The sequence below is a fragment of the Oncorhynchus tshawytscha genome, linkage group LG07 (assembly GCF_018296145.1).
Source record: "Oncorhynchus tshawytscha isolate Ot180627B linkage group LG07, Otsh_v2.0, whole genome shotgun sequence".
In the NCBI taxonomy this organism is placed as follows: Eukaryota; Metazoa; Chordata; class Actinopteri; order Salmoniformes; family Salmonidae; genus Oncorhynchus; species Oncorhynchus tshawytscha.
In genome coordinates this window covers 39,794,472-39,822,451 of record NC_056435.1, presented here as the reverse complement: position 1 = coordinate 39,822,451, position 27,980 = coordinate 39,794,472, and the positions used below count along the sequence as shown (strand labels likewise).

The window sequence follows — 27,980 nt, the reverse complement described above, 5'->3', positions numbered from 1 at the left end:
GCTTCTTGTTTTTTTGCAAAATAATTTCTTTAAGCACATTTAATTGCTTCTCTAACACTGAGTTTCAATATTCAGTTCCCAATGCATGTAGTGAAACGTTCAGAAAAAATTCACGAATTTAATTATTTGCAACAAATTTGACGTAACCCATCCCACACCCAGGTAGTCTATTCTCTTGCGCCTCAACTAATGGGACAAACACGGACATCAGTCCCCGCACGTTCGCGCATACGGTTACGCGCTTCCAGACAGTGACTCTCCTCATAAACCAAATTTAATCCCAACGATCAACACACCGACCGTGAACGGACCCCAAACAGACGGAATTTCAGTCCTGTGCGCTTTCACGGCCTACATCTCTCATCCCATATAAAACAATTACCTTTGCAATAATAGTCAACCTCAACGGATTAAGAAACGCGGGTGAGGTTATTTTTTTGTCATTTTATTCAAGTGTTGAAACATGGCTATGTCGCAATAACGAAAAGCCAATCAAATGTGCCACATTTTGTGTCATTCATTTAGCTTATTGTTGCATTTTAGACTAAGTAGTGCATTTATAACACACACTGTTGTTGCTTCTAAGAAAGTTATATGAATGGAATCCACTGAGAAGGCAAGATATAAACCGTTGCGCCCAGTTATTATACATTTAAATAAATGTGAAATTGTATGCCTTTTTACTATGTACAATAGTACCTTCAATATTACTAATTACTTAATGCTAACTTTAATTCTGATATCTGAACAAAAGTATGTTTCTATTTGGCACGGGGAAAATCATTCTGATTAGGGGGGAGGGTATTATGTTTTCTGTATCAGGATAATATCTCAGAATATTAATTATGTGAATATGTTATGATACAATCATATATTGTGATCATGTCCTCTTGCCTGTACATCTTTGAGACTATACTCAATAATGTTGTATTACAAGGACTTAGAGGGAGAGAAATATAGATAATTTAGTTTGGGCATCTCCATGTCAGATCATGCCTTTAAAAGTGAATATAAAGCAGACACATCGGGTGTACAGTGTTTGTGGACTCATTAACAAGTCTGTTAATTAAAACCAAGCCAATCAGCAGGAATGTGATCACAAGGGGGACTGTGGGTGCACTTGACTGTGAAGCTCCCAGCAGATCAAATTGGGGGCCACATCCCAGTCTACAATCACTAATCAGAGAAAATTAATCAAAATAATAGGAAACCAAAGGACAATATTAATCATGACTTTATGGTTCACTAACTAAGCCTTATTTCACCTAAAAGTAATTCCACTTACATATATAGCTTCTTATCATTATCACCCTCCCCATGTGTCCTCTGTGTTCCTCTGTGTAGTGGGTAGTCTATAAGTAGTGAGTTGTGCCATCATAGAAAATCTCCTCCACTATGGACTCCATTGGTGATCCACTAGTGTCCACCATCTCCATGTCCTATAATGAGTCTTCTGGTGTGAGATGCTGGTTCAAGGTTGATTCAGTCTGATTGGTTGTTGTTGTGTTTTGGTTGGCCAAGGAGTGTCTTTGTGGAGCAGTGGACCCAGCTGGTCTCCTTATGTGCCACCAAATGAGAGCAAGATTCCACTGTCACTGTTCCAATTAACCCTCCCCTGGATATTCTCTCTTTATCTCTCTCTCTCCCCCCATCTCCCTAAGTTCTCTTGGCCTACCACCCTTCTCTTCTTCTCAGTGTGATGTCTGTAGCTCTGTTCTCCTGGTGCTGTTTGTGTCTCAGCGTTGTTCGAACGCCTTTCTCTCTCTGCTCTGTGGGTGTCTGGAGGAGGTTGCCCCGCTGTGAGTGTATGTGCACTGAGCATGCTCTACTGGAAGATAAGGACTACATTGCGGGATGTCTCTGATATTGCTGTGCAACCGTGGCAATGTTTGATCTCGCCCAACATTAGAGGTGTATTCATCACGGAAACTGCTTATGAACCAAACAGAAGCAAACAGATCAATACAAGGGTTTATATTGGACAAATTCAGAGCTGGAAAAAATGATGGTATGAAATCTCCAATATTGTTCTCCAAAGTGCTGAAGAATTCAGCACTCAGTGGTAATTGATTTAGCGGTTGAAATGCTACTGGCTGAAATTAACTTTCATAGCAGCTTTCCTGAAGTATTTGTTGAGAAATCAGATGGAAACTACCATGTCAGACTTGTAAAATGTTGGTAAATATTGAGAACCTTATGTGTTACACACATGGCAAACACCTGGCAAACAGTAAACTTTAATTGGATAATAGATCAATTAAGGCATACATTGTACCTTAAATAAGTTTGACAAATGATTGACAAATTAATCATTTTCTTGAGCATTCACTTAGAGGGTAGCGCGTACGGGGGAGGGGGGTATTGGCATTGTTCACTGGAGGAGCAAAGAAAGGATGGTAAATTAGCCATGCATGTCTGATCTGTTTGGTGTGAAGTCTTCCTTCTGCTGTTCTTCATTGAGCCGTGTGTGATGGGGACAGGGACCAGAGTTCACCTGAGCCCTGCCACCCACTCCCTTCCTGATGCCTTCCCATTGTCCCCTCACTGTCATTGACTGGCTTAAATTAACCACATTACACGTAAGGCACACACTCAGCAACTTGACGGAACACTGCTAATCAGGTAAATAATCGAATAGAAATGGAAAAAAGGAAGCCTCTGCTTTTTGACATGGGCCTGTAATCTCTTTATGTAAACCCAGAATGATTCCGGTGGTCTTGAGGTCTTTGTTTGGTTGTTCCTTGTGGCCTGGCTGGTTGCTATGACAGACAACAGGAAAGAAGCAGATGGCTTCTGGAGGCTTGTTGCCCAGCAGGTGACATTATCAATGCGCATTAAATAGAGACCACTGCCAGACCAGTGCCTTGTGCCTCCACTGCTTTACTTTGCCTTGCTGCGTCCCTCACTACCACAGAAGCACACTTCAAAATATAATTTCAGCTGTGTCCATGATCTGCTGTTAGCTGGGCTTTTATGAAGCATGTCAGGGCCTGGTATCGCTGAGGACTGGTCGTAGAACCAGAGAGAATTCTCAGATCACATCAATAGTGTTTAATGAATCAGCCCTCCAGAGGTGGCCCTTTACACTCTGCTGCTAGATTGTCCATCATCACTGGCCCGACTTCTGTCTGAACAGTCTAAATCATTTATATTGTTTTAACCCAGCTAGTGGCCTTCAACTGATGATATGCAGTCGTTCTACAAAGTCTTCTAGGATCTGTGGTTTCTTATTCCTCGTTATTTCAATAGGTCATTTTTCATGATCACAGCTTTCCATGTATATGAGGTGAAGGTACACTACATGTCCTACTCTTCCTCATGCTCTCTCAATGCCCTCTGTCTTCAGAATCAAAGTTTCACGCTCCTCCACTATCCAGCTAACCCTGCTAATGTGGCCCCTCAGGCCCGGCCACAGCCTCAGCACCAGATGCTAACCCCTGCTGTGTCCTACCTATATCACACAGTGCTCTGTAATACACTGTTTGGTAGACTTCTAATCATTAGATGATGCTGAGAACTTCACCCCAGAGTATTCCATTACCACCCACATCCTGATTTTGTCAGGGGATCACCTTTTAGTGGCTACATGAAAGGGCCAATGGAGAAGGGGTTTTGCTAGGCAGGGGTGCTTTGTGCCTCTCTGTGCCTCTCCGTCACCAACCAGCTTCCTTTTAAGGCAACAGGACTATTCAGGCTGCGACAAGCAGTTCACTATGTTTCTATGAAGGCGTCACTTTTCTCATTGTGTGAGAGAGAAATCATTTTTGTGCCATAACAGACTGCTGCTCAGCCTCTGTCTGTGGCCCATTATCTGCACGCTCATTTCAAAGGGCTCAGTGATCTCCAAAATGAGTCTGGGCTCAGTCAATCCGTTTCCTGTGTATTTTGATTGTTTATTTGGACTAGTTGGTTGGTTCATTTTGGCAGCAAGGCCTCATGGAGCGCACTCCTCCAGAACTGAGCAGACTGACAAGTGAGAGTATTTTCTAGCGATGGCAGGTTTTTTGAGAAGTCTCCCTAAAAAAATTCCCTATGCCCTCCACCATAGCAGTAGTTTGTGTCAAATGTAGGGTTGCAAAGGGAGGGTATATTACTAGAAACGTTTGAAGTTTACCAGTAAACTAATATAATTTTGGTATTTTTCAACGATGTTATATAATCTATTACATGACATCTAGTTGCCCTTTTGGGTACTTCAGATTATCACAGGCATCTGTAATGATCTCTGGCCCTCTGTGTGGCCTTATTGTAACGGTTTTCTTGCAGTGGTTACTATTCATGGTTCTTTAATAAAGCAACTACACATGAACAAACTAACAAAACAAGAAATGTGAAAACCCAAAACAGCCCTATCTGGTGCAAACACAGAGACAGGAACAATCACCCAAAAAACCCAAAACCAAACAGGCTACCTAAATATGGTTCCCAATCAGAGACAATGACTAACACCTGCCTCTGATTGAGAACCATATCAGGCCAAACATAGAAATAGACAAACTAGACATGTAACAGAATGCCCACTCAGATCACACCCTGACCAAACAAAACATAGAAACATACAAAGCAAACTATGGTCAGGGTGTGACACTTATCACATGTAAAATATATAAAATAATTAAATAAGACAATTTTAAAATAAAAAATAGAATGACAAATCTGTAAAACATTATGCAAAATATAAACCATACATTTAGTGAATACCATTGGTGTGAGGGTTTCAGCATCATTTTTAAATTTTTTAATTATACATTTATTTTAGTATGTCTATGTATTTGCTCTCAATGTTTTGGTGTCAAACCGATGGCAGTTGTGAAAAAAGTCAATAATTGGACAAGTTAAGAGTTAATACCATTGTTGATTAAATGCTTTTTTCATGCGTTAGGCTATTTTTTTCTTGAACCATATGGTCTATCTCCTAGAAACTCATAGACAATATGGACACAGATAAAATACAGTACCAGTCAAAAGTTTGGTCACACCTACTCATTCAAGTGTTTAAAAAAACTATTTTCTACATTGTACGAAATTATAACTATGAAATTACACACATGGAATCATGTAGTAACCAAAAAAGTGTTAAACCAATCAAAGTATATTTTAGATTTCAGATTCTTCAAAGTATCCACCCTTTGCCTTGATGACAGCTTTGCACGCACTTGGCATTCTCTCATACAGCTTCACCTGGAATGCTTTTCCAACAGTCTTGAATTAGTTCCCACATATGCTGAGCACTGGCTGCTTTTCCTTCACTCTGCAGTCCAACTCATCCCAAACCACCTCAAATGAGGTCAGTTGAGGTCGGGTGATTGTGGAGGCCAGATAATCTGATGCAGCACTCCATCACTCTCCTTCTTGGTCAAATAGCCCTTAAAAAGGGAAAGGGGGATACCTAAGGCAGCAACCCACTGTTCCCAGGGCGCCGAAGACGTGGCTGTTGATTATGGCAGCCCCTCGTACCTCTCTGATTCAGAGGGGTTGGGTTAAATGCGGAAGACACATTTCAGATGAAGGCATTCAGTTGTACAACTGACTAGGTACACAGCCTAGAGGTGTGTTGGGTCATTGCAATTTGAAAAACAAATTATAGTCCCAATAAACACAAAACAGATGGGATGGTGTTACCTCTGCTGCAGAGGATAAGTTCATTAGAGTTACCAGCCTCATAAATTGTAGCCCAAATAAATGCTTCACAGAGTTCAAGGAACAGACCCATCTCAACATCAACTGTTCAGAGGAGACTGCGTGAATCAGGGCTTTATGGTCGAATTGCTGCAAAGAAACCACTACTAAAGGACACCAATAAGAAGAATCAAATCAAATCAAAGTTTATTTGTCACGTGCGCCGAATACAACAGCTGTAGTAGACCTTACAGTGCTTACTTACAGGCTCTAACCAATAGTGCAAAAAAGGTGTTAGGTGAACAATAGGTAAGTAAAGAAATAAAACAACAGTAAAAAGACAGGCTATATACAGTAGCGAGGCTACATACATACACCGGTTAGTCAGGCTGATTGAGGTAGTATGTACATGTAGATATGGTTAAAGTGATTATGCATATATGATGAGCAGAGAGTAGCAGTAGTGTAAAAGAGGGGTTGGCGGATGGTTGGTGGCGGTACACAATGCAGATAGCCCGGTTAGCCAATGTGCGGAAGCACTGGTTGGTCGGCCCAATTGAGGTAGTATGTACATGAGTGTATAGTTAAAGTGACTATGCATATATGATAAACAGAGAATAGCAGCAGTGTAAAATGAGGGGTTGGGTTGGGGGTGGCACACAATGCAAATAGTCCGGGTAGCCATTTAATTACCTGTTCAGGAGTCTTATGGATTGGGGGTAAAATAAAATGTTGAGAAGCCTTTTTGTCCTAGACTTGGCACTCCAGTAACGATTGACATGCGGTAGTAGAGAGAACAGTCTATGACTGGGGTGGCTGGGGTCTTTGACAATTTTTAGGTCTTCCTCTGACACCGCCTGGTGTAGAGGTCCTGGATGGCAGGCAGCTTAGCCCCAGTGATGTACTTGGCCGTACGCACTACCCTCTGTAGTGCCTTGCGGTCAGAGCCCGAGCAATTGCCGTACCAGGCAGTGATGCAACCAGTCAAGTGGCTCTCAATGTTGCATCTGTAGAACCTTTTTGAGGATCTCAGGACCAATGCCAAATCTTTTTAGTTTCCTGAGGGGGAATAGGCTTTGTCGTGCCCTCTTCATGACTGTCTTGGTGTGTTTGAACCATTCTAATTTGTTGTTGAAGTGGACGCCAAGGAACTTGAAGCTCTCAACCTGCTCCACTGCAGCCCCATCGATGAGAATGGGGGTGTGCTCAGTCCTCCTTTTCCTGTAGTCCACAATCATCTCCTTAGTGTTGGTTACGTTGAGGGATAGGTTGTTATTCTGGCACCACCCGGGCACGTCTCTGACCTACTTCCTATAGGCTGTCTCGTCATTGTCGGTGATCAGGCCGACCACTGTTGTGTCATCTGCAAACTTAATGATGGTGTTGGAGTCGTGCCTGGCCATGCAGTCGTGGGTGAACAGAGAGTACAGGAGGGGACTGAGCACGCACCCCTGTGGAGCTCCAGTGTTGAGGATCAGTGTGGCAGATGTGTTGCTACCTACCCTCACTACCTGGGGGCGGCCCGTCAGGAAGTCCAGGATCCAGTTGCAGAGGGATGTGTTTTGTCCCAGGATCCTTAGCTTAGTGATGAGCTTCGAGGGTACTATGGTGTTGAATGCTGAGCTGAAGTCAATGAATAGCATTCTCACATAAGGGTTCCTTTTGTCCAGGTGGGAAAAGGCAGTGTGGAATGCAATAGAGATTGCATCATTTGTGGGCGGTATGCAAATTGGAGTGGGTTTAGGGTTTCTGTGATAATGGTTTTGATGTGAGCCATGACCATACTTTCAAAGCACTTCATGGCTACGGACATGAGTGCTACAGGTCTGTAGTCATTCAGGCAGGTTGCCTTTGTGTTCTTGGACACAGGGACTATGGTGATCTGCTTGAAACATGTTGGTATTACAGACTCAATCAGGGACATACTTGCTTTGGCCAAGAAACACGAGCAATGCACATTAGACCGGTGGAATTCTGTTCAATGAGTCCAAATGGGAGATTTTTGGTTCCAACAGCCGTGTCTTTCTGAGAGGCAGTGTAGGGGAACGGATGATCTCCGGATGTCTGGTTCCCACCGTGGAGCATGGAGGAGGAGGTGTGGGGATGCTTTGCTGGTGACACTGTCTGTGATTTATTTAGAATTCAAAGCACACTTAACCAGCATGGCTACCAGAGCATTTTGCAGCGATACTCCATCCCATCTGGTTTGCGCTTGGTGGGACTATCATTTTTTTCTCAACAGGACAATGACCGAACACACCTACAGGCTGTGTAATGGCTATTTGACCAAGAATGAGAGTGTTGGAGTGTTGCATCAGATGACCTGCCTCCACAATCAAATTTAGATGGTTTGAGATGAGTTGGACAACAGAGTGAAGGAAAAGCAGCCAACAAGTGCCCAGCATATGTGAGAACTCCTTCAAGACTGTTGGAAAAGCATTCAAGATGAAGCTGATTGAGAGAATGCAAGAGTGTGCAAAGCTGTCATCAAGGCAAAGAGTGGCTACCTTGAAGAATTTGTTCAACACTTTTTTGGTTATTATATGATTCCATATGTATTATTTCATAGTGTTGATGTCTTCACTATTATTATACAATGTATAAAATAGTACAAATAAAGAAAAACCCTTGAATGAGTAGGTGTGTCCAAACTTTTGACCAGTAGTGTATATATACAGTATTTGTTTTAAGTAATTTCAAGTATAAATTACCAAAGTTATGATAGATTGCTATATATTTTCTGTTAATTGCCAAAATTACTGAAGATTCTGGTAACTTTGGTAAATTCCCGGTAGCTTTGCCACGCTAGTCATATGTACAGGTCTGGAAAATGTGATCAAGCCTGACCAAACACTTTATGTGGGATATGGCACACTGCCTCTCTCTCAGACACACACTGTAAGGTTGGAGAAGATAAAGGTCTCACCTCAGCAACTACAGTCCCACTGTTTTTTGCAAACTGCACAGCTGGTGGAATACCCTCCCAGAGATGGGCAGGAGAAAGCAGTTTGTGTCTAATCCCCCAGCAGGTCTGCCTGCAATAGCACCACAAATCTCCCTGGACAGTAGTTGCTTCCCCTCCTCCCCATAACGCAATCTCCTAGTCCTGGCCCATTTTTAGAAGCACCTAAATAACCCGCTGTAAACCTCAGGGTGGGGTGTTTGAAAGTGTGTGTGTGTGTGTGTGTGTGTGTGTGTGTGTGTGTGTGTGATGATGGAGGCAAGGCTATCGACCCACAACACCCCAGCAGCAGTGGCTCAATAGTTCTTCCCGATTGATTTTCTGTATGGGTCACAAGCCGTCCGTCTTTAACATAAAATACTGACCTGCAGGGGCATTGCAGTCATTCTGCATTGCCAGGGCGATGGACGGTCCCAACCCATCAGAGAAGAACAGAAAGCCCACCATGTTCTTTTAATAAACAACCCAAATGAACCCACATGAACTAGACCAGGGGGTTAGAAACAGCAAATAAGGACATTTTATTAGGATATCCTGAGTTGAATACAAATTAAGTTGGTCAGTTAGTGATTATTATTCCTGAGGATTCCTTGAGCCCCATACCAACCCAGCGAACATTACTCCATTGGCCCCGTGTGTTATTCGGTGGGCAAGGTGGGCATGGGCTAGCCGACATCAAGCCCAACACAGGCTAGCCTAGCATGGGCTAGCCCACAGCAATAGCACATCAGCCCAAAACGGGCTAGCCCAGCATAGGCTAGCCTACATCAAGCCCACACCAGCCTGCCACAGGCTAGCCCACAACAAGCCCAACAAAGGCTAGCCCACACCAATCCCACATCAGTCCAATATGGGCCAGCTCACACAAAGCCCAACAGGGGCTAGCCCACACCAAGCCCACACGAGCCTAACAGAGACTAGCCTACACCAGCCCAACACAGGCTAGCCCACATCAATCCTACATCAGCCCAACATGGGCCAGCCCATACCAAGCCCAACATGGGCTACCCCACGCCCAGCACAGGCTAGCCCACACCAAGCCCAGCACGAGCCATCCCAATTTGAATATTTGGGGGGTGGTTTGCACACAGTTAATTTTGTGCAACCGTTACTGGCGTTGTTCTGTTGTTTGGTGACCAAATTGTTTTTATCTTCTACACTGCCATTGATGACGTCTTTAAAAAATACTTAAGTACATGTGACATAGGAGAAAGGTAACAGTTTCTCTTGTTTGAAAATATATGTATGATAGTAACAACAGCATTGTTTTTCTGATACAATGTGTCACATTCCCTAAATACCTTTAAGGCTTAAATTGTGCAATCTATGCATTGAATTACATTTTTTACAAATAAATTATGAATTCCTATTAAATAGCAAAGGCGCATTGGCCCAAGGTGGGCAGCCTACATGGGGCAAATATTTTAGCCCACATTGTGAGAATGTTTGCTTATTTCAGGCAAGGTGAGGGCTGCCCTCACCACATATGGGATGTCCACACTGGGCAAATGCCTTGGGGGCCAATGTGGAGCCAATGAGCAAAGGCAGCCTATATGGGTCCAATATTTTTGCCTGCATTGGGCCCACATCATGCCAATATGGGCATGTTTGCTGGGAATATTTCCAGACAGACAGGGAAAGACATTTACAATGCAAGCACTAAGGGGCTGCCTGTCTCTGTCTTTATAGGCTCCTAAAGAGCCACTGCGGCTTGAGAGGGTAGCCCGAGAGGCTGACGATTACTGCCAGGACTGATGAGTACTGCTGTAGCACAGCATCAGGGATGGGGTGAAGGGGTGAGTAGGCTATGATATGGTGGAACTGAGTGCTTCTGGGAAAAGAGAACAAGGGAACAACATGGGTACTGTCTAGGGACTTCAGAAGATGATAGTGTGGCTTCATGGTGATGGACTTCATGGCAGAGGTTTAAAGCCACAGACAGTCCAGAGCGATAACACACCAATCAGCTGTGACATGGATGTTTCACCCAAGAAAATACTCTGTTTTGTAGGGATTTTTTAAAAACATGATGAGGAAGAGCCTAGTTTATCTACATGTATTTGAATGAACTCTGGAAGTCCAAAGCGTGTCTGCGGCATCATACTGTAGCTGCTCCTGCCCATCTCTTTTCTTGAGTAAAACATAGAATATAGAACGAGTGTACTGAAATATGTTGTATATTTCCAGCAGGTGGCACTGTACTTATAGGTGATGGCTTCCTCCTGGTGTCTGCCTCTGGCTCTCCTGGTCTCCAATCTGGTCATTTCACACAGCACCGAGCCCCGCTCCACACACGCCAAGAGGAGATTGGTACAGCCCTCACCAGGCAATGGCAATGCCCTCCAGTACCCTGAGCAGGGCTTCCAGAGCCATGGGCATGGGAACGGCAGGGAGCGTGGAGGGGGGCATGGGGGCCAAGGGCCACACAGTGCCAAAGCAAATACTGGGGCTGGGCTCCTCTCCCGCAGTCCCTTGCACCCCGCAGCTCGGCATGAGGATGATGGGACGGGTCTGGATGGCCTGAGCCCGGTGAGACTGGAGTTGGGCCCTGGGGGCAGGGAGAGGGAGAATGGTCGCGGAGGCATCAGGAACCCATCTCATGCTCGGGACAACCACCCTCTGGGGCCACACAAGGGAAAGGAACAGGGACATGGGCACCACTTTGATCACAGGAGACATGGAGGTCGGAGAGACAAGGGTCGGCACACTAAAGGTAAGTCCCCAAAGGATCTAGGGTTATCAAATGAGCCGTAAGCCTGCAACTGGCTTCAAGTGGCCAAGAGACCTCCTGCTGCTATCTAGTGCAGGGGTTCTCAGACTTGAGGTACTACAGGGGGTCTGCGGCCAGATCTCCAAATTAGTATTAATATTATTATTACATTTTTTACATTATTTATTTTTTCTTGAATATTATTTAAAAAAAAGACATATTTAACACATTTTGGCCAAGGGATTCATGGAATGAGTTTCATGGCAAAATGTGTACAATTGCAGGATATTAGCTTCAAAGCTGCAGCAACAACAAATCTCTCTGCCCAATGATAAAATGTGTAGAATAGCAGGAAATTAGCTTTAAAACTGCAACATTTTCTCTCAGATGCCAAGCATCTGAAGTCAACATGGGCCAGGATCCCTGTGGAACACTTTCGACACCTTGTAGAGTCCATGCCCCAACGAATTAAGGCTGTCCTAAGGGCAAAAGCGGGTGCAACTCAATATAAGGACGGTGTTCATAATGTTTTGTACACTCCGTGTATTTACATCATTGGATAGCTAGAGACTTCAGCTTTCTCATCATATGTATATCATTCCTGTAAGACAAAAAATTAAGGCATTGTCCATTGTACAAGCCTTGTGCTTTTAAAATGTCTGTGTCCCTATGGGAATTTGTTTAAAATATTTCAATGTCAGTTTCTTGGGGGCCTGCTCAGTTTTCTTGGGCTCTGTAATATTAAAAACAAATCTGAATCGCACCGTTTTTACCTTTCTAACAGTACTAAATATATGTTTGTAGGACTTATAGTTTTGAAACAGAAATGTTCTTAATGAGGGTAGTATACAATATTATGCATAGTTTAGAAAATGCCACCAGAGGGCATCAGAGTTTAAGAGGTTAAGTCTGAAGTTGACCTTATACTTTTTAAAAAACTGAATTTTCTTGTCAACAATCTGGTTAAGTGGATATGATAATGTATGGTCTTTCCTCTCCTCCCCAACCCCTGTTCTGTTCATCCATCCTTCCTATAGGGTTCCTCCCTGAGCCTGAGCTGGACTCTAGTCTGAAGGAGAGATCTGTCTCCTACACCAACTTTGGCTCCGGCTCCTCTGCGTTTACCACGGTGATGAGCGAGCATCTCCCAACTCTGCCCCCAGCCTCCACCAAACCCAAGGTACCCCATAAAGACATATGACTGCTTATTCAAAACAACATTGTCTATTGTAATTCAGTGTTGTAGGAGAGCTATTCATGGTAAAGAAAGAGTGACTGTATTTCCTATTTGGAAATACCTAGGCTCCGTAATGTGCTTAATGTATCACATAGCTCATTACTCATCTCAGAGAAATGAGGAGACAGGCTTTTTAAATTACATATCATTTTTCCTTCACTTTCTCCCAGCATGCTGCCTACCATCACAATGATCACTCACACAGGTAGATAGATAGATACCTTCTCTGCTTCTCACATACAAATACTCTCCCTCTTATATCCTCCCTCTATTTTTCTCAGGATGCTATTAAATCACCAACACACTCATCAGACTGGTAAATAACAGTACTCAGCCTGTGTTGAGGTCTGACTCTTACTCCAGGCTATTTTTCTGTGGTGTCTGTCTCAGGTCCATAGTTCCATAGTTACTGTAGCTCTGTCTGGCTTTACTGGCCTCTGAGTGTTTGATGTCTAAACTGTCTGACTGCTTGGTATGCTGTTTACAAGCTGCCAGAGAGCCTTGGATATTGTGTGCATGTCTTTATTCAGGAGCTGTCAGATATCGGCCTGCAGTGGAAATTATAGCCTTGCATGGAGTGGACCTGGGTTCATTGACACCGGGATGCTGTGAGCGTTCTTAATTCATGTTTGATTTTGGCTGATGGCTAAATGAACAGCCAGGTACTAGTATCCCACCGCCATTCATCTAGTTGATGTTTCTCAATGTTTCCTCTGGGTGACACAGAATGAGCTGGGAGCAATGTGCACAAAGAGTCTGGTTGGCACAGACCCTTATTTCCTGATAGATGATTTTCTCAGGTCCTGTCTCTCTAGACATCCCCAGGAGACCTCTCAATGTCATATTGACTTCATTATAACCTGCTATTATTTTGTCAACACAGTCCAGAGGTCCAGAGGAAAGGAGTTATGTAAAGAGCTTTGTTGAAGTTTATGACATATCGGTTTTGACTAAGTAGTCCCCTGAGGAGTTGTTTTATTCAATATTGACTTCTGCTTAAATTGCTTTGATTCAATGTGTGATATTGAAGGACATTGACGTACCGGTAAAATCACAGCTGTGTGAAAGTGATTCACAGGCCTTCTCCTCTGACAAGTAGTAACACTCTACCATAAGATGTTCAGTATGATGTATGTATGCTGCCTCAGGGCTATAAACAGTGTAGTGTGCAGCCATGTCCTCAGAAACCCACTGATTGCCTGTAAAGCACTCTGGGCTGTGAAATCCTGAGTGTCCACAACTAACAGGCCATTTTATGGACCAGGTGTCTGTTCACCTCAACTACAGGAATGTAGTTATAGACCACTGAAGTGTGGCTATAATATTCTCTCTGCATTACAGAAGTCAGGCCGGGGGAAAGTGCAAGGAGAGGTGATGCCCACTCTGGATATGACGCTGTTTGACTGGACGGACTACGAGGACATGAAGCCAGTGGATGCCTGGCCTTCTTCCAGGAAGAAAGGTCAGCACTTTATTCAAATACACATTTAGTCATCTCAGTTTGAGAAGATACAGCTAATGTTAATGTTGGTGGAAAGTCATACATGAATATGTGTTCACTCCACAAAAGACCCTAATGATCCTTTTGCATCTACTGAACATACTGTACCGCGTAGGATAGACATGCTTGATATATTTGTTATTTCTTTGACATTGAAATGTTTGCTTGATCGTCCATATGTTTGTCTGAGCCTGGGTTGAAGTACTTTACTGGTACTTTACTGATAATCTGTTTTTGTGCTGGTTATTTTGCATGCTGAAGACAAGCGGCGTAGTAAGAACCTAAGCAGTGGCAACTTGACGGTGGACGCTGATGCCATCGAGCCATGTGACCACCACTTGGACTGCCTCCCAGGTCAGTGACTAAACTGTCCTCCATCCACGACTCTGATGACCCTTGACCTCTGGCCACTCAGGTCATGGTCTCATGAAAGCTCATTATGATAAAGGCCATGTGATGGTCGAAACATTTGCGTTTTTTGAATTTACAACCCAAAGTAATTTTTCTTTGTGAAAGAAAGTTCCAATAACACGTCTGTCAAAGACAGACAGGAAGCGTGGCAAATAGTGTATGGTAAATAGGTGCCACGGTAACACCCTCTACTTCATTATCAGTTTCTTAACGGAGAACAAGCTCTATCTATCTCTCCTCAGCACGACTTGAACCACTGCTTTGCTGCTTAACTGCTCAAAGGGGACCTATACAGGACGCGTTGCCTAGTACAAGATAACAGCTTTGCGTTGCATGAATTGAGCACACCCACCCAAAGGAAAAGTTTACTTCTCAGTCTCCAGTCAATGCTAGCACTACACGGCTAGCCTTCACCCCAATACACCACTTAGCTAACTTCTTCATGCTTCTTTTTCCCCATCACGGTAAAAGACAGAAAATAGAATTTTAATATTTGGTTAGCCCACACTGCAAGGCAAAGCTAACCTAGCTAGCTCACCAAAGAGTTACGCCACATACTTTTTCTTCAGCTAGCAGCGTGCTAGCAATTAGCTCATGATGCGAACACTAGCTAGCTATACGGCTAAGCGTCAGCCATCACAAGCATAGCCTGGACCCACTATCCAGAGCTATGGCTACTACTACCCCTGCACAGGGTGAACCCAGCAGACCCCCTGCTTGGGACTGGAGCATGCTCAGGCAGCTCTCGCTAATCCTGAATCTTGCACTCATTGCAAGAAGTTGCCTAAGTCGAGTCTCAAAGTAGGGTGTGCCAGGCAGCCCCCCGCAAGGCTCTTCTTCCTCCCAGCCTTCAGGCCAAGAGGCAACCCAACAACCCTGAATGAAACCAGCTGAGCTGAGGTTATGGACGGTCACCCCTGGATTTCCACCCACTGTTTGACAAACTAGCAACAGGGAAAGGAGACAAGGGGGTGTACAAGGAGGAGGATGACAGTATTCTGCACCACTTCCACAACGAGGATGAAGAAGGGGAGGAAGAACCCCCCCCCCCAGGGAGGAAGGGCCCCTCTCTCCCAGCATGGAGTATCGGCTGCTCCATGTGTACAAACGGGCTGCAGCCAAGCTCAATATTGAGTGAAATGCTGAAAGAGACTGATTTGATTGGAAGAGACTTCCATCCTGTTCTGTCCCTGGGAAACAGGATGTCCCTGCGATTCCAGCTTGCTTGGCGGAGGCCAAACACAACTGGCAAAAGACCCTGTCGGGCAAGGTCCCAGCTAGGGACTTTGCTACCATGGACATGCAGGGTATGGAGGAGCTGGGGTTCTGCAAACCCCTCCAGTGGATCCTTCTCTAGCTAACCACCTCCACCCCGAACGCTGTGCCTCCTCACTTGCCGGCATGTCTCTCCCTGGCCTGAATGTTTTTCTTCCTCCATCCTCCAGAATGTGTATGTGTAGGATGGAACTTCGCTGGACAGAAGGCGAGGCATTCAACTTCTGCCTGCCACACAGTCCCAGGCACCATCCCGGTCTGACGTCCCCTGCAACCAGCCCGTGTAACTTAATTGCAGGACGAGGGCAGTACACTGGTGCCAGGGGTTCCAAACCCCCACCGTCGCAGAAGACTGCTAACCCGGAGGCGAGTTCACAGAGTAGAGGCAGGTCCTGGGGCAAGCTGTCCTTCAATGCAGCCACTTCAAAGTCTGGCCCGGCTCTCCACCACTGGATGGACCTCTCTGTCTTTGCCGAAGGCACTCCACTAGGTGTAGTGTTTGCAAGGAAAGTCTTGACGACAGACACATTTGTCACAGGGTGGGTCACAGCCCACAAGGGCAGAGCAGTGAACGGATTCTGGTCCCCACAACTCCCACTTGCTCATATAAATGACCTCAGGTTGCTTACAGCCCTTCTGGCCCTAAAACATTTTCTGCCTTTTCTTTGGATTTGTCACATCCTGGTCAGGACGGAAAATATGACTGTATGACTGTACATCAACCGCCAGGGTGGCGCCCGATCTCTGTAGCTGTATGCAGGCTAGTCCACAAGCTCATTCTGTGGAGCAGCACCTCTTCTCTTCCCCTGTGACTCATGTTCCAGGTGTTATGAACACAGTAGCAGACATGTTGTCCAGAGGGAATCCCCTGTACATCCCAAATTGGTGGCCCAAGTGTGGGAGAGATACGGACAAGCTTCTGTAGATTTAATTGCATCATGCACAGACACACACTGTCCGCTGTTCTTTGCACTAGCTGGCAGTGATGCGCCACTAGGGGTGGACACGCTGGCACACCCATGGCCAAGGGTGCAGCTTTGTGCGTTTCCTCCCATGTCTGATCCTTCCCACTCTATCCAGAGTGAAGGATCAGAATGTGTCCCTCATCCTTACAGCCCCTCAATGGCCAGGGCAGCTGTGGCTAGCGGAGATTGTTTTGACCAGCCCTAGCAGCTGCTGTTACACAGTGATCTGTTGACCCAAGTGAATGGAGAGATTTTGCGCACTCTTTGGGCCTGGCCCGTGAGAGGATGAATATCAATGCAATAGGCCTAAACCTTTTATTTAATTTAATTTTACCTTTATTTAACCAGGCAAGTCAGTTAAGAACACATTCTTATTTTCAATGACAGCCTGGGAACAGTGGGTTAACTGCCTGTTCACGGGCAGAACGACAGATGTGTACCTTGTCAGCTCAGGGGTTTGAACTCACAACCTTCCGGTTACTAGTCCAACGCTCTAACCACTAGGCTACCCTGCCGCCCCGGTTCTACCGACAATATTAATATGAGTGAAGAATCTCACCACGTTTCCCTTCACGTGGACGAAAACAGTTGCTTGATAATGAAGTAGAGGGTGGGACCGTGGAGCCTTATAACATGTTGACCTGTGTTTTGGCTCAGTGCCCCACAATTTACTACTAGTTGCTACAGCACCACCTTGCGAGTTGGTGTATAGTGTACAGTATGTGCAGCCGGGATCCATATGATGAGCAAGTCCTCCGCGTTCTCTCTGTTTGCCGTACTGGTGTGTGACTCGGGTGTGTGTTGCTTGTGTGTTTGCCATTTCACTGGCTGTGCTTGTTTCAGGAAGAGGGGTGCAGGCTGTATTTGCAAACCCACTGTAGCTTGTAGCAAACTTTTAGTAAATTCCTGTCAACAAGAGAGACATGGAAGCCCAGCTAGACTAGCTAAACTATTTTCAAATTAAGGTTGCTAACGAATGTTTTCAAAGATGCAGGAGCTGTGTTTATTTTTGCTCTCTTCTGGGACAATGTGGACCATCCGGACTTCCAATGTAGCAACTGTTTGCTTGCATAGGACAACAGGGGTGAAGTGGCTACTCTTAGCAAACAAATAGTGAATTTACACAAGCTACTGGGGAATCCATGTCGGCCTACTTTTTCTTCTACTCTGGTTGCTGGATGCCGCTCTGGCCTAGTGGGAGTGTCGCTGCCGTGTTGTCTACCAACAGCCGACTGGCCAGTGCTCTGCAGGGATCCCTCCCCAAAGGGGTTTACCCCTTCCCTGGAGAATGGAGTTGGTAGGATGCTTCTGGATGACTTAGTGGATGTTCCTATTCTTGACCCTACCAACCATCCATGGAGGCACGTCACTCGCCGTGGATGGCGAAAGCAGCGGCCTTTTGTCAATAGAGGCCACCTTGGCGGTGGGAAGCCCGGACCTGATAAAGACTTCAAACAGCTTCGCCGCCCTGGATCCAGAGGTTCCGGCACCTTCATCCCTGGGGGCTTATGCTTCAATATTGGATCCGGAGATACCTGCGCCTTGGTCCCCTGTTCTGTCTCCCTTGCCGGTGGCTTCTGCAGTGAATGACGCTTCACTGGTTTAAGGGAGGCTTGAACCGGGTGCCAAGATTTCCTAGCATACGAGATACCGCCTCTCACTAGTCCTCAACGGGTCTCCCGACTCATGCGAGGCGTAGGAATGGGTGGATTTCCTCTCATCTCGCTGGCTGTTGTTTTAGGCATCTCTATGGTACGAAGCGTCTCGGTTCCTGGACCAAAAACCCTGTGCTACCCCAGACCTCGAGTACAGCATATTACTTGGCTACTCCCTACCGTTCTATGTCAGCACACAGAGATTGATGCTGCTGTATTCCATGTGAGATTTAATGACATTAGGAATGGTAGTTTGGAATGGCTGAAACAGGATTTTGAAGAACTGATTGGATCTCTGCTGGACATCAAAAAACATCCTCAAATTTCTAGCCCTCTGCCCTTGCTGGGTTGAGGTAGTGAACATTTAAGCAGGTTAATAGCACTTCACTACCTACGTGACTACTGCAGCTCCAATGGTGTAACTTTTGTAGACAATTTTGACACATTTTGGAAGCAGAGGATGCTGTTGAAAGGTATTTACTCCTATTAAATTGCAGCGAAATCATTCCTCCACAGATTCACATGTTGATAGGGGTATTGTAAATATTTATTATGGGTCTGTTCATTTAATTTACATTGATAGCTCTGTTAGCTCCCGTAAGGGACCCACTGTTGTTAGCTCCACCTACAGTATGCGCATATCGAGCGATCATTTTCATCTGGATTTTTGCAACTAGCTAACCGCAATCCCGGGTGACTACTCCTGGCCAGTGTCTCCATCCCGGAGCAAGCACCAATTAGCCTGAAGCTAGCCTGGCTAGGGCTCCTGGGCTACCACCGAAGCCCACTCCTGGGCTACAATATCCAGACCCTTTCTACTGCCAGTACGGGGCATGGAACCCCGCCGATCCTCTATGACTGGAATGCCGACATCCCCTAAGGTGCGACGTGCGCTGAAGGCCCATTCTGCTAACCGCGGCCTGCTAGCTACCTAGAGCTACTTGGAACCCTACTAATCCATGACTGATCTATCAACGTCACTGCACGAAGAGGCAAAAACAGACTTACCTTCATCGCGACATCTTCCAAAGGCCCTTCTGCTAACTTGCTAGCCCCGGTCTACTAACTGCTAGCTTGCTAGCCCCGGTCTGCTAGCTTGCTTGCCCTGGTCTGCTAACTGCTAGCTTGCTTGCCCCGGTCTGCTAACTGCTAGCTTGCTTGCCCCGGTCTGCTAACTGCTTGCTTGCTAGCCCCGGTCTGCTTACTGCTAGCTTGTTAGCCACGGCCTACTAACTGGTAGCTTGTTAGCACCGGCCTGCCTAATTGTCTGAATTGCCGTGTCCCCAGCCAGCCCAACCAGTCACTGGATCCATTTGTTAACTTGGCTACGCATGCCTCTCTCTAATATCAATATGCCTCGTCCATTACTGTCCTGCTTAGTGATTACTGTCTTATTTCATTGTAGCGCCTCTAGCACTGCTCAATATGCCTTAATCAACCATGTTGTTCCACCTCCTACATATGCGATGACATCACCTGGTTTAAACGTCTCTAGAGACAATATCGCTCTCATCATTACTCAATGCCTAGGTTTACCTCCAATGTACTCACATCCTACCTTACCTTTGTCTGTACACTATGCCTTGAATCTATGCTATCGTTCCCAGACACCTGCTTCTTTTACTCTCTGTTCCAAACCTGCTTGGCGGCCAGTTCGTATAGTCTTTAGCTGTACCCTTATCCTACTTCTCCTCTGTTCCTCTGGTGATGTAGAGGTTAATCCAGGACCTGTAGTGCCTCGCTCCACTCTCACTCCCCAGGTGCTCTCATTTGTTGACTTCTGTAACTATAAAAGCCTTGGTTTCATGCATGTTAGCATTAGAAGCCTACTCTCTAAGTTTGATTTACTCACTGCTTTAGCACACTCTGCCAACCCGGATGTCTTAGCCGTGTCTGAATCCTGGCTTAGGAAAACCACCAAAAACCCTGAAATCTCCATCCCTAACTATAACAATTTCCACCAAAATAGAACTGCCAAAGGGAGCGGTGTTGCAAACTACTGCCAAGATAGCCTGCAGGTCTGTACCCAAACAATTCGAGCATCTACTTCTAAGAATTGACCTTTCCAGAAACAAGTCTCTCACTGTTGCCGCTTGCTATAGACCCCCCTCTGCCCCCAGCTGTGCCCTCGACACTATATGTGAACTGACTGCCCCCCATCTATCTTCTGAGCTCGTGCTACTAGGTGACCTAAACTGGGACATGCTTAACACCCCGGCCATCCTACAATCTAAGCTTGATGGCCTCAATCTCACACAAATGATTAATGAACCTACCAGGTACAACCACAATTCCTTAAACACAGGCACCCTCATAGATAACGTCCTAACAAACTCCCCCTCCAAATACACCTCTGCTGTTCTCAATCAAGATCTCAGCGATCACTGCCTCATTGCCTGCATCCGTAATGGGTCTGCGACCAAACGACCACACCTAATCACTGTCAAATGCTCCCTAAAACACTTCTGCGAGCAAGCCTTTCTAATCGACCTGGCCGGGGTATCCTGGAATGACTTTGACCTCATCCCGTCAGTAGAGGATGCCTGGTTATTCTTTAAAAAAGCTCTAACTCAAAAAAGTTCTGGGACACTGTAAAGTCCATGGAGAATAAGAGTACCTCCTCCCAGCTGCCCACTGCTCTGAGGCTAGGAAACACTGTTACCACCGATAAACCCACTATAATTGAGAATTTCAATAAGCACTTCTCTATGGCTGGCCATGCTTTCCACCTGGCTACCCCTACCCCAGTCAACTGCCCGGCACACTCCACAGCAACCCGCCAAAGCCCCCACCATTTCTCCTTCACCCAAATCCAGATAGCTGATGTTCTGAAAGAGCTGCAAAATCTGGACCCCTACAAATCAGCCGGGCTAGACAATCTGGACCCTCTCTTTCTAAAATGATCTGCCAAAATTGTTGCAACCCCTATTATTACCCCTACTAGCCTGTTTAACCTCTCTTTCGTATTGTCTGAGATTCCCAAAGATTGGAAAGCTGCTGCAGTCATGCCCCTCTTCAAAGGGGCCAAGTTAACAAACAGATTACTGACCATTTCGAATCCCACCGTACCTTCTCCGCTATGCAATCTGGTTTCAGAGCTGGTCACGGGTGCACCTCAGCCACGCTCAAGGTCCTACACGACATCATAACCGCCATCGATAAGAGACATTACTGTGCAGCGGTATTCATCGACCTGGCCAAGGCTTTCGACTCTGTCAATCACCACATTCTTATTTGCAGACTACAGCCTTGGTTTCTCAAATGATTGCCTCGCCTGGTTTACCAACTACTTCTCTGATAGAGTTCAGTGTGTCAAATCGGAGGGCCTGTTGTCCAGACCTCTGACAGTCTCTATGAGGGTGCCACAGGGTTCAATTCTCGGGCTGACTCTCTTCTCTGTATACATCAATGATGTCGCTCTTGCTGCTGGGGATTCTCTGATCCACCTCTACGCAGATGACACCATTCTGTATACTTCTGGCCCCTCTTTGGACACTGTGTTAACTAACCTCCAGATGAGCTTCAATGCCATACAACTCTCCTTCCATGGCCTCCAACTGCTCTTAAATGCAAGTAAAACTAAATGCATGCTTTTCAATCGATCACTGCCCTCACCTGCCCACCCGTCCAGCATCACTACTCTGGACGGCTCTGACTTAGAATACGTGGACAACTACAAATAGCTAGGTGTCTGGTTAGACTGTAAACTCTCCTTCCAGCCTCACATTAAGCATCTCCAATACAAAATTAAATCTAGAATCGGCTTCCTATATCGCAACAAAGCATCCTTCACTCATGCTGCCAAACATACCGTCGTAAACCTGATCATCCTACCGATCCTCGACTTCGGCGATGTCATCTATAAAATAGCCTCCAACACCTTACTCATCAAATTGGATGCAGTCTATCACAGTGCCATCCGTTTTGTCACCAAAGCTCCATACACTACCCACCACTGCGACCTGTACCCTCTCGTTGGTTGGCCCTCGCTTCATACTCGTCGCCAAACCCACTGGCTACAGGTTATCTACAAGGCCCTGCCTTATCTCAGCTCACTGGTCACAAAGCAACGCCCACTCGTAGCATGCGCTCCAGCACGTATATCTCACCGGTCACCCCCAAAGCCAATTCCTACTTTGGTTGCCTTTCCTTCCAGTTCTCTGCTGCCAATGACTGGAACGAACTGTAAAAATCACTGAAGCTGGAGACTCACATCTCCCTCACTAACTTTAAGCACCAGCTGTCAGAGCAGCTCTCAGATCACTGCACCTGTACATAGCCCATCTGTAAACAGCCCATCTATCTACTCATCCCCATACTGTATTTATTTATTTATCTTGCTCCTTTGCACCCCAGTATCTCTACTTGCACATTCATCTTCTGTACATCTATCATTCCAGTGTTTAATTGCTATATTGTAATTACTTCGCCACCATGGTCTATTTATTGCTTTATCTCCCTTATCTTACCTCATTTGCACTCACTGTATATAGACTTTTGTTTTTGCTTTTTTCTACTGTATTATTGAATGTATGTTTTGTTTATTCCATGTGTAACTCTGTGTTGATGTATGTGTCAAATTACTATGCTTTATCTTGGCCAGGTTGCAGTTGCAAATGAGAACTTGTTCTCAACTAGCCTACCTGGCTAAATAAAGGTGAAATAAAAAATAAAAATATTGCTACATAAACATAGGGGTATTGTCAATAGTAATCTTGTGCACATTTATCTGAATTCTACTATTTGCTCTGCCACATTGAATCCAATCAGAAAGCCCATTGTGGCTAGCTCATCCAGTTCTATTGACTTGTGTCAACATGGATACTCATAGATGGCTTGAACTGTTACATATATACTGAACAAGAATATGAATGCAACATGCAACAAGTTCAATGATTTTACTGAGTTACAGTTCATTTAAGGAAATTGGTCAAATTAAATACATTTGCTATGCCCTAATCTATGGATTTAGGGCAGGGACGCAGCCATGGGTGGGCCTGGGATGGCATAGGCCCACCCACTGGGGAGCCAGGCCCATCAAATCAGAATCTGTTTTTACCCACCAAAGGGCATTATAACAAACAGAAATAGTCCTCAGTTTCATCTGCTTTCCAGGTGGCTGGTCTCAGGCGATCCCGCAGGTAAAGAAGCTGGATGTAGAGATAGTGGACTGGCATGGTTACACATGGTCTGCGGTTGTGAGGCCGGTTGGATATACTGCCAAATTCTCTAAAACGACTTTGGTGTTGGCTTATGGTAGAGAAATTAACATTACACTATCTGGCAAAAGCTCTGGTGGACATTCCTGCTTTCAGCATGCCAATTGCACGCTCCCTCAACTTTAGCACCTGTGGCTTTGTGTAGTGTGACAGAACTGCACATTTTAGAGTGGCCTTTTATTGTCCCCAGCGCAAGGTGCACCTGTGTAATGACCATGCTGTTTAATCGGCTTCTTGATATGCCACATCTGTCAGGTGGATGGATTATCTTGGCAATAGTGAAATGCTCACTAACAGGGAAATAAACATATTTGTGCACAAAATTGGAGAGAAATAAGCTTTTTGTGCATATGGAACATTTCTGGCATATTTTATTTCAGCTCATGAAACATGGGACCAACACTTTACATGTTGCATTTATATTTTTGATCAATTTACTGTAAACGTGCAAAGCCTGATGTCTAAACTAGACTTTCTGGATACATGACAGTAGCCCAGACGTTCTGGAGACCTGGCTGAATAATTTGATTATGGATAAGGACATTGCCATTGTGGACTATAACATTTTCAGATGTGATAGACAAAAATGAGAGGGGGGGATAGCTATTTATGTCAAATCTACTCTCACTCTTTATGTCAAATCTACTCGCTTTGTTGGTTGTAAAAGTGGCCATAAGCCAAAATATGCAGATATTTATTACTGCTGTCTATCGCCCCCCAGCCGCTTCGGTGGGGGCTGTTGGTATTATTTCTGATTATTTAAAACCCTTTCTGGCATCTGAACTGGATGTGTTAGGAGATCTATATCTTGATTGGCTTACACATGCCTCAGGTCAGTTTAAGAATATCTGTCTTGAATTCAACTTGACTCAGCTAATAATGAAACCCATTCAGATTCATGTAAAAAACGTAGCAAACTCCTCATCGATTGATTTTATACTGACTAACCGACCCCATTAGTATTTGGCTAGTGGTGTTTTTCTTTCTCTTTCTGTTCTCTCGGAGGACCTGAGCCCTAGGACCATGCCTCAGGACCACCTGGCATGATGACTGCTTGCTGTCCCCAGTCCACCTGGTCGTGCTGCTGCTCCAGTTTCAACTGTTATGCCTGTGGTTATGGATCCCTGACCTGTTCACCGGATGTGCTACCTTGTCCTGGACCTGCTGTTTTCGACTCTCTCACTCTACCGCACCTACTGTCTCTAACTCTGAATGATCTGCTATGAAAAGCCAACTGACATTTACTCCTGAGGTGCTGACCTGTTGCTCCCTCTACAACCACTGTGATTATTATTATTTGACCCTGCTGGTCATCTATGAACATCTTGGCCATGTACTGTTATAATCTCCACCCGACACAGCCAGAAGAGACCAGGCCACCCCTCAGGGCCTGGTTCCTTTCTAGTTTTTTTTCCTAGGTTCCTGCCACTCAAGGGAGTTTTTCCTAGCCACCATGCTTCTACATCTGCATTGCTTGCTGTTTGGGGCTTTAGGCTGGGTTCCTGTATAGCACTTTGTGACATCGGCTGGTGTTAAAAGGGCTTTATAAATAAATTTGATTGGCTTTTTTTTACTAGCTGCATACCAGTACCCTGCTTTGGCACTTTCATTTTTCTCATCCATTTTGACTGGTTTAAAAAATGTAACCTTTTATTTAACTCGGCAAGTCAGTTAAGAACAAATTGTTATTTACAATGACGGCCAACACCAGCCAATTGTGCGCCGCCCTATACTCCCAATCACGGCCAGTTGTGATACAGCCTCGATTCAAACCAGGGTGTCTGTAGTGACGCCTCAAGCACTGAGATGCAGTGCCTTCGACCGCTGCACCACTCAGGAGCCCTAAACATGCCCCTTTCAAGCAACTCAGAGTCAAAAAACAAATTAATCCATGGTGCTCTCCTGTTCTCTCAGACCTCCTCTTGGTAAGAAATCAAGTCTGGCGAAGACAAACTGGCTCGTTAGCTGATCAGCAGCTATTTTGGTAGTTGAGAAATAGCTGCACTGCCTCGGTTAAACAGTCCAAATCAAAATACTTCCTTAGCTCTATGGCAGACTGTTAGTGATCCCTCTAAATTCTGGAAAACAGTTCATTCACTGAAGCGGGGTAATTCCTCTACTGCCCTTTCTAAGCAAGTAGTTTTAGACTCCTGCATCATTACTCAGAAAGTTAAGATTTGTGATGGTTTTAATCAGCATTTTATCTCAGCTAGTGTCTTACTTGAAATAAATGGTGGTCAAACTGGTCTTGGCGAGTTAGTTGACTGTTCTTCCCACATACAGCTTTCAGTTGTCTCAATGGAATCAGTCGACTTGGGAAATGGTAGTCCTGGTTTTTCTTTTTGGCAACTCACAGAAACAGAAGTTCTTTCTGCCTGATTAGCTATTGACACCAAGATGGACCCGTCTTTGCTTAACTATGCAGCACCCCTCATTGCTTGCTCAGTAACACACATTTTTTATTTAACTTTAGTATTAGGAAATATTCCAAAAGTGTGGAAAGCAGCTTTTGTGCTGCCACTTCATAAAGACGGGATAGTAATGATCTCGATAATGATCGACCCATTTCCAGGCTCCCTTGTCTTGCAAAAAATCCTAGAATCATTGGTCAACAAACAGCTATGTTATTTTCTATCTGTAAATGGTATTCTTAATGTTAATCAATCCAGATTCAGACCTAAATGTAGTACCACTATGGCTACCATGCTTGTTGTAAATTATATTGCAAATGCCTTAGATGATCGAATGAATTGTGCTACCATGTTTGTAGACTTGTCAAAAGCTTTTCATACTGTAGACCATGCTATTCTGATGAATAAGCTGTCCTCTATAGGGTTGGATACTGATGCTTGCCGATGGTTTCAGAATTATCTCAACGACAGACCTCAGGCCATCAAGGTAGATGTGGTCAAATCTGAGTTTCTTGAGTTACATAAAGAGGTGCCCCAAGGTTTGATACTCGGCCCACTACTGTTTAGAATCTATATACTGTAAATAAGATTGTTAATGCTGTAAAAAATATATATACAGTACCAGTCAAAAGTTGACACACCTACTCATTCCAGGGTTTTTCTTTATTTTTACTATTTTCTACATTGTAAAATAATAGTGAAGACATCAAAACTATGAAATAACACATATGGAATCATGTAGGTACCAAAAAAGTGTTAAACAAATCAGTAAATGTTTTGTATTTGAGAGTCTTCAAAGTAGCCACCCTTTGCCTTGATGATAGCTTTGCACACTCTTGGCATTATCTCAACCAGCTTCATGAGGTAGTCACCTGGAATGCATTTCAATTAACAGGTGTGCCTTCTTAAAAGTTAATTTGTGGAATGTCTTTGTGTTGTGACAAGGTATGTGTGGTATACAGAAGACAGCCCTATTTGGCAAAAGACCATGTCCGTGTTATGGCAAAAAGAGCTCAAATAAGCAAAGAGAAACAACAGTTCATCATTACTTTAAGACATGAAGGTCAGTCAATGCGGAAATTTTGAAGAACTTGGAAGGTTTCTGCAAGTGCAGTCGCAAAAACCATCAAGCGCTATGATGAAACTGGCTCTCATGTGTCCCTATAGTGAGCTACTTCACTCATATTATCAGAGAACCGGGGTTACGCAAATAACCTGACGTTTCTCCCTCTACCCCACCCATAGGATCCTGCTGTGACCTGAGACAGCACGAGTGCAAGCTTCACAACCGCGGCCTCAACAACAAGTGCTATGATGACTGTATGTGTGAGGAAGGTGAGTAAGCGACGTAACAGGCCAAAGCCACAGAGCATCAGAGAATTTATGTGAGAACACAAACAACATAGGACATATAGGGCTCAGTTTTTGATGTCAGTAACCTGCTTGTCCATCCTCTGACAGCGTTCCTATTAATTTGTCTCAGGGTTCCGTTGCTATGCCAAATTCCACCGGAAGCTTCGTGTGACCAGGCGAAGGGGTCGTTGTGTGGTGCCAGAGTCAGCCAACAGAGACCAGGGGTCCTTCATCACAGTGTGAGGGGTCACAGAGACACAACACACACTGAACATGACCACTCTCTCTGACATAAAAGACAGACAGTGTCTAGTGATAGTTCATACAGAATGTTCATACTACTCATCTGGTCTCCCTCACTTCAGTGCCACAGAATCACATACATGTACACATTAGTTCCAAAACAACAACACTGCAGTGTCTGATTAACTGTGTCCTGAACATATGAATGTGTTTTCTGAGAATGGATAGATTGTCAATGGCTTTTCTAATGATTCTGTCACACTACTCTTTAAAGGTAATTATTACGATAAGCAAAAATGTTTGAGTTTCCTTCCATATGTTTTAATATTTGTTTTATTTATACAATACTTACAACAGAACTCTGTGTCTATTGTGTTTTTTCAACCTCATTTTATGTGATTAAATTCTTGTACATTGAT

General features: G+C 44.8%; 1 protein-coding gene across 3 annotated transcripts; it reads left to right on the top strand.

Annotated features, from left to right (window-relative positions):
• Positions 1 to 214: 214 nt before the first annotated feature.
• LOC112254488 (draxin-B) lies at positions 215 to 27,980 on the top strand. 3 transcript variants are annotated; one of them, XM_024427147.2, is made up of 8 exons: positions 215 to 423; positions 10,271 to 10,377; positions 10,769 to 11,294; positions 12,329 to 12,471; positions 13,870 to 13,990; positions 14,291 to 14,383; positions 27,211 to 27,300; positions 27,449 to 27,980. In XM_024427147.2, exons 3-8 carry the CDS (start codon positions 10,793 to 10,795, stop codon positions 27,559 to 27,561), a joined length of 1,062 nt encoding a protein of 353 aa, XP_024282915.1. In that variant the 5' UTR covers positions 215 to 423; positions 10,271 to 10,377; positions 10,769 to 10,792; the 3' UTR covers positions 27,562 to 27,980. The 3 variants fall into 3 exon arrangements, with proteins under 3 accessions (XP_024282915.1, XP_024282916.1, XP_024282914.1); XM_024427148.2 differs by lacking the exon at positions 10,271 to 10,377 and having other exon boundaries at positions 10,772 to 11,294; XM_024427146.2 differs by lacking the exon at positions 10,271 to 10,377 and having other exon boundaries at positions 216 to 423.

What these genes read in the sequence shown, in the direction of transcription:
- LOC112254488 (XM_024427148.2), top strand. Translation starts at nt 10,793, where the DNA reads ATGGCTTCCTCCTGGTGTCTGCCTCTGGCTCTCCTGGTCTCCAATCTG. An exon ending in CAAGGGTCGGCACACTAAAG is followed by an intron (nt 11,295 to 12,328) that starts GTAAGTCCCCAA and finishes TCCTTCCTATAG; the next exon opens with GGTTCCTCCCTGAGCCTGAG. An exon ending in TGACTGTATGTGTGAGGAAG is followed by an intron (nt 27,301 to 27,448) that starts GTGAGTAAGCGA and finishes AATTTGTCTCAG; the next exon opens with GGTTCCGTTGCTATGCCAAA.